We start from the raw sequence: 12589 nt of genomic DNA, 5'->3' as shown, positions 1-12589 counted from the left end.
GCGAATAAAAGCATTGAGAGGTTCGAGGAATGATTGATTGAATGAGTTAAAACGAATGAGTTTCGATGGAATTAAAGAGAGGGGGGGTGGGAGTCAATAAGGGAATCGATGAGCGAATAAAAGCACAGAGGTTCGAGGAATTATTGAATGACTGAGTGAAAACGAATGAGTTTCGATGGAATGAAAGAGAGTGGGGGGTGGGTGGGGGTGAGTCATAGGTCAGGGGTCGAGGGTCGCGAGGTGGGGGCCTGGGCCGTCTCGCGACGCCGCCGCCATCTTCCTCAGGGCGGGAACCCGCGCGCTTTTTCCCCACCCCCACCACCACTCTCTCTTTAAAAACTAAATAATTTAATCAAGGCGAATGCCATCGCCACCACCACCACGGCGATTGTAACCGCTTCATCTTGCTACCCCGCCGTCGCCGTGAGCCTGGTGAGTGCGGTTGGGGCCTCGCGGCCTCTGGTGACGCGCGGGGCGGGAGAAGCTGCCGAGGCCTTCAGGAGGCGCCGTCGCCTGAAACGCCGCGCCAATTGCTCGCTCGGATCTGAAAAGAAGTTGTTGTCGTCATCTCAGGGGTGGCCCTTGTTTGTCGTCGTGTTGTGGAAGTAACGTGTCGAGTAAGTGTGTGTTTTAGTTCCATGCCGCGCTAAAAGCGGCGGCCGTGGTCCGAGTCGAGCCCTGTCTTGACTAGGCCCCGTGCGAGCTTAGACATATTTCTTGGTTATTGGGACGTGCTGAACGTGTGCCGTTCCTGTGTTGGGCTCGATTGCTTTAAACGATGCGTAATTGATGTTGTGCCCACGCGAGCTGGGTTGTGTGTGTGTGTGTGGTGGCTGTAATAGGCGGTGGTGATGGTTGTGATGGTTTCGGTTGTGCACAGCCGGCAACACGTGTGGCTTCGGCCCTCCATAACGACCGCTCGCGTTAAACCGTGAACACCCAGAGATAATTGATATAACCAGATCAATTATAACACCAGTCCAACATCTAGATCTACCGTTCCCATCAGAGGTAATATACCCCCTCCGAAGAAGTATCTCTTTCTTAGAAATCTCATTCCTGAGAGCGTCTCATCCTGAGAATCGCCATCACATCCTAAGAAATCTTCTAACTAAATCACACCCCCTCCTCAGAGATCACATCCACTTAAAGTCATATTGCTTCTTTAGATATACTATCCCAAGAAATCCCATCCCCCTAGCATTTTCATATCCCAAGAAAGCCCATCCCTTCGTGAAACATTAAATCACCAAAAAACATTTGATTCTTCCTTAGAAGTCCCAACTAATAAATCCCATTACATGAGACATTACATAACCCCAAAAAATATCTCAGACATTGCATCACCAATATATCCCATATCCAAAGATACCCCATATCCAAAGATACCCCATCTGAGGTGCCTTCTCCAAAGAAATACCATCTGCAAAGAAGTTCTACCATCCAAAAATCCCATAACCTTCTGAGACATCTCAACACCAATTAATCCCACGTTCTCCCAAGAAATCCTATAAATTATATCTCTTTAGAAGCGACTGCTTAAGTGCACCACTTAAAAACTGTCTTTAAGTGTCAAATACCTTAGCAGCTGTAGCGTCCTTCACAAGTGCTGGAAACAATCGATTAACATCAATACATTGTTCTGGGCTTATTTTGTAGATGAAGGAAAATAAACTGATGTAATGCAACTAACTCAATTGAAAAAAAGTTTATGTAAAACCCGTGTTAAAAATAATTTTAAAATAATTAGTGTACAACCCTCAAGTGTTGTTTTATTAATAGATAACTTAGTAGGGGAGGGGATTATTTACTCACAAATGATGAACTATTCTGTAAGGGGATATTAAATGGGGGGGGATAGCACATTGCTACAATCACTTGCGTTTTGTGCATATGCCACTTGCAATATTAAGTGTATGCTCAGATGAAGTGTGCGGTCGAATCGGAAATGTTCCTCTATGTGAAGTTTACCATGAGTGATTTCTGCTAATTTTACAAGAGATTATCCAGCTGCAGTAAATCCACCCTCTGAATGTGTCTTAGAAATGTCAAGCACCGCTTTCTTTACATCAGCTGACGGCTGTTTGACAGGCTGTCTGACATGCACAGCTAACGTTATGTTTCGTTACATGCTTAAGCCAGTGTTTGTTTAGCTGGAAAGTGCAAAGTGTGCACATCTTTTTGGTGTTTATGGCATTTGTACCGAAGTAATTTTTTGTTGACGTTAACATACATGACAATCTCCACACGTGCACGTTAAGTACTATTATTTTTTGTGTTTTTACCATGAGCTTCCCACCAACATATATGGTGGCAAAAGACGCGTAACAGAACATGAGGTAATTAGCGACCAATCAATAGCAATGCATGTTTATGTCGCTTATGGTTGACAACTGCAATCTAATACTCATTGGTTGAAACCTTTTGGCATGTGGTGATTATTCGTCTCGGGTTTGTCCCTGATATGTTTTTTAATGCATTATTTTATAATGGTACACTTGCCTGGCGTATCAAGTGCGTGTATCTTCATCGTTAGTGCTGTTCTAGGTCTGGACAGCTGCATTGTTGTAAATTCCTGGAACTTTTACTATAAAGTTGAACCATGTTTACAAGCCATCACTGCATGTCTGGGGAGAGCACTGCTCCAAACTTGGCTACCTGAGTTTGATTCCTGGCGATGGCCAATATTAATGGCAAGTGATACCTGAACCGGTCCTGATCCCCCCCCCCACCTTCCACTTCACCAATCCGCACTGAACAGTGTGGTAACTTATGGCCAAACAACCCCCATGACCGACACACCGTGGGAAGTCTTCTATCCAGCAGTGGATTGGCAGCTTAAATGACTATTATGACAGTATTAATAGATTATTTACGAACACTACAATGTTGCCATATATAATAATGAGTACATTCGGGATTCCCGTCATTCTTATAGCGCACCAGGCTATCACAAAGGTGCTATGTTTCATAGACATAGTCTGCAGCAGTCTCCCAGGAGGGATCGATGTTGCTTTGTATAATCCCAATTAAGTAAAAAAAATGATTTCGCAGACGAGAGGACCTATTGTTTTTAAATAACATTTCCAGGATCTTTGATACCCACCCTGAGGCAGACAGGCGCATATTGCATGATTTGAAACCAACCTGGAGCAATAACCAGGGTAGCCTGCCAGATGCAAACTGAAAACCCTCTGCAACAAGTGGGAAACGTGCTATCCTACTGGTGGGCCATGTAACCGCTCCTGATTGATCAATGTAATCAAGGGAGTGCTGCTGGCAACAGATTGTATAACTGGCTGGCACAGAGTGGCTGGCACAGAGTGGAGCCAGCCCCATCCCTAACATCTTGAGCTTTTTCATACATCCATGGTTTATTATTTAGAGAAATAGGAATTCAGATTTTTTTTTGTATGCAAAAACGCATGTTAATGAAACCCCCTTCTACATTCACAGTTCTGACATACGTAAAACAATGTCTGGAATAGCATTGAGCAGATTGGCCCAGGAACGTAAAGCGTGGAGAAAAGACCATCCGTACGTAAGTAATTTTGTTTTTATATTTTAACGTGGTGCGTTGTGTGCAACACTTTCCTGATTTTCTTTCTAAATTTAACAGCCTCAAGGGACGAATTTTCATCACAGTTCTCATAGTTTGGTGTCTTTTCTGTTATGGTGTTTGTTTTGCATTTGCAGAAGCCACTTTTTGGGTTGATCAGAACTTTGATATGGTGGAGTACTTGCATGGAAAGCAATTTACAAGTCGAATGTGTTGGGAGTTTCCTTTTGCATGGGAAAAAGTTAGCATTCTTTTAAATGCATTAGTGAGCTTACACATTATTTAAAGATGTTTTCCACAATGAAATGGAGTTGAGTACTAAATTACTTGTGCGTTGGACCCCAGGTGGTTTTTATGCATCATCGTTGAAGATTCCCAGTGCTGTAATTTGCTCAGACAAGCTGTCTGATTTATTATTTCAGGAAAAAATATTAAATCCATGTTTGTAATTATCCATTTTGAAATAAAGACACATTTTGTCAGTGTTTTACATGCCTGTGTTAATATGTTATATTACAATTTGGGTACATTTGATGTGCATGATCGCTTCGTTTCAAATGTAGCCCGGAGCGTCTGGCACCTCATTTATTCAATCAAATTTTAACTTGCGTTAGCAGAGCAGATGCGACATGCAGACATGCGTAATTGAGGTCATATGTTAAGGATAAGTGGCTTAACGGAAACAAAAATATCACATCATTACTCCCAAACTAATAGCAGTCTGTTTAAACAACCTGGGATTTTCAAAGGTGCAGAGGTTATATTTTTCCCATATATTCATTGAGATTGTATGGCAAACCAATTATGCATTACATTCTACTATGCACATAATGTAAGCATGTAATATACTTGGTCGAAGAATTGAGCACTTTCCCAATTAATTTGAACATCGCGTCTGTTTATTTTCTTCTTGACAGGGTTTTGTTGCGGTTCCTACAAAAAACCCTGATGGGACACTCAACCTCATGAACTGGGAGTGTGCTATCCCTGGGAAGAAAGCTGTGAGTGTATTTTCCCTCCTGCAGTCTGTCAGACAAGCCATTCACCACACACCACCTGCAGTTAGTTTCTCCCAGCTCATCAACTGGAACTGTCACCACTGCTGCCGTAAAGCACTTTCGGCCTCGGTCTGAAGCAGCAGAGTGTTTAATATTTGATTGCTCTTTTAGGCGAACTTTAAATCACGCCAAAACACAATTATTTTTCACTTAGACACACACACGTTGCGACGCACTTAACTTCCAATGGCGCACAATTTACACCGTATCGTCTCCGATTGAGCGCTTTGCGAACGCAGCCAGCGCAACACATGTTAACGCTACATGTACCAGAGAACCTACCCTGAATGGGGGGCAGCCCGTTTGATTTTTGCTCGTCCTCTGCACGGTAATTGTTGCACATGCGGTGCGAGGGTTCTTGCCAAAATCCCTGCAAGAACGCGACATGCCCTTTCTCTCGGCACCGCAGAGCGTTTATTATCGCGATTTCTCCGCGCGCTTCCCACGTCCTTTCCCAGGCCGATATTTAGAGGGCGAAAGCTCCGCTTGGAATGTTTGTTTTAATGTGTTTCCACTCTGCAGACCCCATGGGAAGGCGGACTGTACAAACTGCGAATGCTCTTCAAAGACGACTACCCTTCCTCGCCTCCCAAATGTGAGCGCCTGCCGTTGCATGTCTTGTCCACTGGCCTTTGTGATTCGGTGCCTTGGCTTGGGAATCTATTCACGTGCTCGAAGCTGCTTTTTAGCTCTTGTCTTCCTTTAAAGAAACAAACCGAGCAGATCAATAGAGTTGAAAAGCTGTTTCAACTCTATTGTTTAATTTCGCATTATTGAAATAAAAAAAACTTTCTTGGCAGAGGATTTCTAAGTGGTGCACATTAGGTGCAGTATGTGTGTGGTTGATGGTCACCGTCGCAGTCTGCGTTTTCCTAGAAGAAAGGCATTCATTTTGTATGGTGTTTTACAACAACAGCAACAACTACCTGTGTTCTGAGGCACCGATAGAATATATTTTTAAGGTTGGCATGGACGACTGCATTCCGAGTGCCATTAGTGGAAGCGTTATCGATCCTACGTTTTTGCACCCACGACGTATTTTTGTCACAATTCTATTTACCGTTGCCATTGTGCCTTGCCAAAGTGTCTTGGCGTGGGTCACTCCTTAGGGGGTGCACATGTACAGTAATTTAATTAGTGCCCCATTTCCCCCTATGTAAACAAATGTATGGCACGTGCTCAGACATTCAATACACCACACAGGGTAAATGTTATATGCAGTGTAAACATCCACTCCTATATCTTACCCATGCTTATCGTTAAGGGCTCAATATGCATGCCATTACAATGGTCAAGTGCTACCGTTAAGGAATGTCTCACTGCCCTAGGCCTGTAACGATGCATCGATTCTTGAGCTCATGGATATGTGTTGAATCTTGCTTGTGAGAATCGAGTATTTTATTCCTGCATGTTGTACAAACTTAGTTGATGTGACTCATGCAGCTATTAAAGGCACTACAATGCATCACAGCTTAAAAAAAATAGAATCAACTGTTAAAGAAATTCTAGATTTGAAGCTTTCGTCACTGCAAGGATTCATACTCTTGGGTTTTTTCGGTAAAGTCACGTAGGTAAAAAATAATAAAAAATAAAATAATCATAAATGAAAATACATAAATGTATTTATTTTCATTTATTATTCTTTTTTACCTATGTGACTTTACCGAAAAAACCTAAGAGTATGTTAAACAAATCACAACCTCGGATAATGACTGCCCATTTTTCTTGTGTTTTTTGTTTCTATCCCAAGCGCTATATGTATGTATGTTGAACTTGTTTCACACCGTACGTAGCCAACTGTGCTAATCGGAGGTGTGCGGGGGAAGGACAACAAACTAAACGCAAAAAGTAGTTCTAAAGAAATTAGTTTTCAGTCGAAAAAGAGTTTTCAATCTACGTACATAAGTGCATCGTGCTGCTTCGCTGCGTGGTTATCGTCTTTGCAGGCAAATTCGAGCCGCCTCTTTTCCACCCCAACGTGTACCCATCGGGTACCGTGTGCCTGTCCATCCTGGAAGAAGACAAGGACTGGAGGCCTGCCATCACCATCAAGCAGGTAGTGCGCTCTCTCCCCAGCTTAAATTTTTTATAACGCTTGGATGAAATTGGGCTGCAAGTGGAGCCCATGTGTACACATCAGAGAGGGGGTGGGGGGAAAGCTGACGCAGCTTTTTAGACGGGCCATGGCCTAAGTTTTCCACCACAACAGTTCACACCATTCTTCAACCAAACACTTCTAAAGAAAGTCTGTATGGCACACTGCCAATTAATATAAGCAATGACCGTATAGAATTGCAACCTTACATTTTACATATTAGAAAGCTGTGAAGTCGTGTTTTTTGAGGATTGAATAAAAGCAGTCTGTGTATTCAGTTCTGTGTTGGAAACTGCTTATGTCTTCCAACCATGAGGCTGTTGCGAGGCCATATAATGCTCACAACTGGTCCAAAAAAAATTACTACATTCCAATTTGACTTGTTGGTACTTATTGAGGTTTCTCATCTGACATGTGCATGTTCCTGCCAGATCCTGTTAGGAATCCAGGAACTCCTCAATGAGCCCAACATCCAGGATCCAGCCCAAGCAGAGGCATACACCATTTACTGGTAACCGCACCTGATGACCACACCTGATGACCACACCTTGATGATGCAATTCCTTGTCTTAATCCCTCCCCACTTAAGAGTCGTCGCCGTTTCAAGGCTCACCGATACGACGTATTCGTCAGGTGCTACGTTTCTGTGCACTGATGGCGGTTTTTTTATGTACTCTTCGCCAGTCAAAACAGGGTGGAGTACGAGAAGCGAGTCCGTGCGCAAGCAAAGAGGTTTGCCCCGTCGTAAAAAGGGCCCACGTTGCACCGCGCCGGGCAAGAAGAGCGTCGTCTCCGTTTGGAAAGCGAGAAAGAAACAAGCCGACGAGCTTGTGCCTTGGCGATCGATTTCACCTGCATTCGCTATGCATTTTATTTGGTCCCTTTAAGCAGTTTTGTCAAAAAAGAAAAACAACGGCAAATCTCGAAGAGACTCGGGCACATTACAGACTTGTCTCATCAGCGCCGCGCAGAAGTAAAGGGGCGTGTTTACCTTAAGGAAGGCGGTCGGTCGACGTAGGTTAGCGCTCTAGATAGAGAATGTCTTCATCTTTAAAGCTGTAGTGTGTTAACTGCTTCCTTTTGAGTTGTAAAGCGTTATGCTTGAAGCTTTATAAAAGTGAAGCAGGCTCTTAACAGTATATCTAGGCTATGTTCTTGTTTAATTCTTGTTAGGTCAGTTTTGATTTTTAGTGTTCTGAGCAAGAAGAATGGGTACCTGCGGCACATTAAAATTGTAAATTTCATTGGGTCTATATTCAGGTGGTGTTTTCCCATTGCGGAAGCTCCATTTGAAGTATATCGTGAATTTATCCCCTGGCAATAAATACATCTGAACCATATCAATTGATTGCGTGTTCCAGCCGGTGTTTTTCAGAGGTGCCAATGTAAAGCTGAAATTGAATACAATGCTAACCTTGGTGGCAAAAACATTTAGAGCAACCAGTCATGTGCAATCTGGAAAATCTGGTCCGGCACTTGTAGTTCACTTGGAGTGCAGTTCAGCTGAAAGATCTGCGTTTTACTTTTTAAGTTGCCTGTCGGTTTAAATTGCCACGAGAACCACTGCTTTTCAGAAAAGCCCAAAATTAAATGATGCCTCTATTCTCTGTTGGTAAGATATTTGCTGCAAGGTGCTGCAACGACTTTTATTACTCGTATAAATATTCCCTTTTTAACAATGATGGTCAGAGTTGGGTGGACAGTGAAGGGTAACAATGTCCACCAGATTTAGTGCAGCATATAATTGTTCCAAAAATCATTCTTGTTCTCTGGAGAGCGGCCAAATGTTGCATTGTCAAGGTGACACTACTTAGTAAATTACATTTGTGGGTTCTTAAACATGCTCTTGAATTGAATGTTAACGTTCAAAGTTAGTCCCTTCGTGTCACCACCTTGGCTGAACAGACCCAATAGGCATGGGTGTGCATCTTGTTCTGTTAAGCCATGGCTATGTTTTCTGGTTATTGTTGTGTACAGGTAAACAGTATAAAAATATCAACTCGTTGTACATTTGTGGATGGCATCTGCTGGAAAAAAATGCAGAAACTATCTTGAATTGTTTACTTAATGTCGTGTTTTTCCATTAATTCGGGTTAAGGGCCATCGAATAAACAGACCTGAATTATGTACACCGATGTATAGTTAGAGAACGTATCTCTATATGAGGAAAGTTTGTGTGGGCTTTTAACTTGTGCTTTTTGATACGCTTCAGTGGGGCCGTCTCAGATCTGCAGGAATTTCTGAACTTCACAGCAGGAGCACCCTGTGTCAGCAGGGAAAAGTGCCATTTATTTTTGTTCCTGCTGTAAAATATTAATTTGCTATTAAATACAGCAACAGCCCCTGACATGGCTTGTTTAAGGAAGATGCAAGCCAACCGCGAATGGTTTCCGTAGACACGTACATCAGCTTTGTCTGCCGGGTTATCCAACACGAATAAATGTAAAGCTTTGCTAAGAGAGGAAAACAAACGCTCTAAAGTTAGAGTCGAGCATTGCATTGACGTTACAACATGAAAGTGTAATTGCTATCATGATGTGCTTTAGCTTAACAATACAGTATGAACGACGCTTCAAGTATATGCTGGACAAACTAGGATACAGGTGATGTATGCATCTACAAGCTATCAATAAGATAAATACTTGCAACGAACAAACGCTTTTTTTTGCCTTGTCTGGTGACTCAAAAAAACAGGCCTTTTCACAATGGTTTCACTGCAAATGACTTGAAAGTCAAGGAATAGTGCTATTAGTGTGCACTATTGGTAAATTAGTTTTCCGCTGAGTGGCACTCCATCATCATCGCGCAATTTATTTTAGTACCTTTTGTTACACCATAAAACAATGGCTGCATTCTGGCCAAAATGAAAAAAGCTGGTGTAGCCGGCCGTAAACATGTGCATGATTTTATTACTGTCATTTGTAAATGGGTCTTTTTATTCCATTTGGAAAAATATCTGATTAATTCTAGCAGGAAGGGGATCATCGAAATTAATATGCTAATTTTTCTGAGGTACCAACACAGGCAATATGCAATGATAGCAGTTGAAGCCCACTTAAAGGGAATCTGAATGGGACATTTGTTTGAATATGCATTTTACTATATTTCACCGTGATCTGATTTCATTGTAATTATACTTTTAAACCTGTTTCACTGAGGTTAAAATGAAACACTGCACGTATTTAATGTTTGTAATAGGTATAACGCCTGACACGGCAGCAATACCAACACAGTTAATGTTATCCTTTCAATTTGGAGGTAATATTTTCCTTGAATGTAAATTTTGTGATATTTTATTTGGACAAAAATATGAAATGCCACGCAATTATGGGACAAGTGGAACACTTTCTGAACCCCTTATTTTTAACGCAGAGCAGTGATGAATTGAGTTAATAAACATTGTCTACAACCTGGGTGATGTGTGATACAGATAGAAAATGACCATTAGTTGACTGGGGTCAAGAATCAGAATAACGACCATTTTTTTCGTTTTCGGTGCAAAAAAATATCTATTTCAAGAGTCGAAATGTACGTGAATGGTCCTTGACGTAATGAAGCAGTTCCTTAAAGAGCTGCACGTGGCTCCGGACCCCCGAGTTATCCGAAGCGAAATGTCGGTGTTAAAATATCCACCGTGAATTCGAAGCTTAAACTGAAATTCGCCAACAGTTAATTTTCACTAAAATTTTGCCGCTTTGTGATTTGTATAATTTTACGGTGATGTTCTTTCGCCCACGTGATTTAGTCTCCAGTATGAGTTTGCCGTAGGTAAAATTCTGACGTCGCAGTTTTTGGAAGAATATCGTTTGTACAGGGGAACCCGACGTGTGAGCTGAGCGTGCAGGTCTCGATTCGTACGTGGTGCTTTATAACAGGCTGTGCACATCTTAACCTCTGAACGTGTTACTTTGCCGAATAAACTCTTTGAATAAACGCACCTGCGCGCTCTTCTTCTACGGGGGGGGGGTGGATAGTGCTAAATATCGGTTGTCTTTATGCCTGCGTTTTAATTATTGTAATCACAGCTTTTGTTTTGTTTCTGCTAGTATTGTATTCGGGATGAGTGTCCGGATGATTATAAAATGTATTTTTTTATTTTTAACGACAATTTTCGGTTCGGTTTTTTCGGCTAAATCTATGTAATGTCACCTGATGCCATCTGACACTGTCAAAAGCATGGACGACATCATGAAGTGAACATTCCCTGTGACGTCATACTTTTGGAACATTCCGAGACAAAAACTAATTTTGTGATCATACATTTAGTCCAACATTATTCAAGATGAATTTGAACATTGTAAAAACACCCTTATATATTTTTTATATTTAATAATTTAACCGATTGGAAATGTGTTGTGGATGAATGACAACACGTTTTCATATATATTTCGGAGATCGACTCATGTACCAACATTTATTTTGTGCTAAATCACATTAAAGCTGACTAGTTTGATATGCAGGAACATATATGCTGTTTTAATCTAATGTTACGTGATTTATGGTGGGTGGAAACCTTTGGTTCTCCAACCAAGACGGTGCAATCACCCCACGATACAATCCGTTTTGGTAATTGTTGCCTTATAGCTGATATGAATGCCACCAGCTACGTGTAAGTGATTCCGAGTTAGATTTGTGCAGGGTTGAGTGAACAAGATTCGGCCAGAATTCCCATCCTATGAATGGGCTCTGGGTGGCTTCCTCTCGTGGAGGCGCTTCCGCCACCAGTGGCGTGAGCATAACGCTGCAAGGGCCGCACCTTTGAGTGTGCAAGCAGGATAACAAGTGGAGTCGCGTCCGCAAGGCCCCATTAGGGCAATAGTGTTTGTCATTCAGACAAAGCAACAACTACCTAGCCTGATAATTGTTTTTTTACCCTTTTATCTGGCAACAAAACTGACACCTTTTTTTACAAGGAGTCATGTTTGCATAGACCACAATACCTGCAGTCATAATGCAAACAAAAAACATAACTCTGATAATGTATGCACTGTCCTTATCAGAGTTATGTTTTTTGTTTGCATTATGACTGCAGGTATTGTGGTCTATGCAAACATGACTCCTTGTAAAAAAAAGTGTCAGTTTTGTTGCCAGATAAAAGGGTAAAAAAACAATTATATTGTTTACTGGCAAATGAGGTTCCAATGGTGGAACTACCTAGCCTGTATAACGTCAAGTAATTAGAGTTATGTTTGAAAGAATTCTGGTGTTGGGTGCCAAGCACCTTCAACCATTCAATGAGGCCCAGTTGCACAAGTAGAGTATTAATCCTGTTAACGCCAATCAGCGGAAAACACAACGTAAACAAGTTTTGCGTACTTTGAAAAACCGTACTAGTTGATTACATATGTTATAGCAAACCCTTCACTTAAATCAGGTGAAAGCCCATTCATATGCCTTCGACAAGGCCTAGCATGTTTTAGGTGAGTGCATTTGTTGTGATGCACACTTGTGCCACCGTGGATTCATTTCAGCCGCATTTTCCCAGTGCTGCGACCTGGTATAAAAAATATATGTATGTACCTTGCACACCACATCCAGTATACTTCGCGCTGTGACTGCGGTTACTAAGTCGCGTGCCACCAACTCCAGTCTTAACAGGGAGCTGTTAAATACAATTATTCGGCGAAACGTTTAGCATGGGTGCAAACATTTGTTGAAGTACAAAGAGGCACAAGTTAATTCCCACATACCGCACACCATGTAAGAATTGGCAAAACACTCCCATACTGTCCAGTACTGTTAAATTAATCTTTTCGTGCGGTGTGGGGCGGTAGCGTTATTAGCGTACTCACCGAACTGCGAACCGGACACCCGAGTTCAATTCCCTACCATCAGTGGCGAGTGTCATCTGAACCGGTCTTGAGCGCAACCCCGCCC

General features: G+C 42.0%; 1 protein-coding gene across 2 annotated transcripts; it reads left to right on the top strand.

Moving 5' to 3' along the window:
- Positions 1-231: 231 nt before the first annotated feature.
- UBE2I (ubiquitin conjugating enzyme E2 I) lies at positions 232-11028 on the top strand. 2 transcript variants are annotated; one of them, XM_078867202.1, is made up of 7 exons: positions 232-432; positions 3457-3541; positions 4477-4560; positions 5140-5212; positions 6564-6673; positions 7144-7223; positions 7397-11028. In XM_078867202.1, exons 2-7 carry the CDS (start codon positions 3476-3478, stop codon positions 7458-7460), a joined length of 477 nt encoding a protein of 158 aa, XP_078723328.1. In that variant the 5' UTR covers positions 232-432; positions 3457-3475; the 3' UTR covers positions 7461-11028. The 2 variants fall into 2 exon arrangements, with proteins under 2 accessions (XP_078723328.1, XP_078723329.1); XM_078867203.1 differs by lacking the exon at positions 232-432 and adding an exon at positions 451-617.
- The last annotated feature ends 1561 nt before the right edge of the window (positions 11029-12589 follow it).

Source organism: Lampetra fluviatilis, chromosome 23 (assembly GCF_964198595.1).
Source record: "Lampetra fluviatilis chromosome 23, kcLamFluv1.1, whole genome shotgun sequence".
In the NCBI taxonomy this organism is placed as follows: domain Eukaryota; kingdom Metazoa; phylum Chordata; class Hyperoartia; order Petromyzontiformes; family Petromyzontidae; genus Lampetra; species Lampetra fluviatilis.
This window is presented reverse-complemented; position numbering and strand designations above follow the sequence as displayed.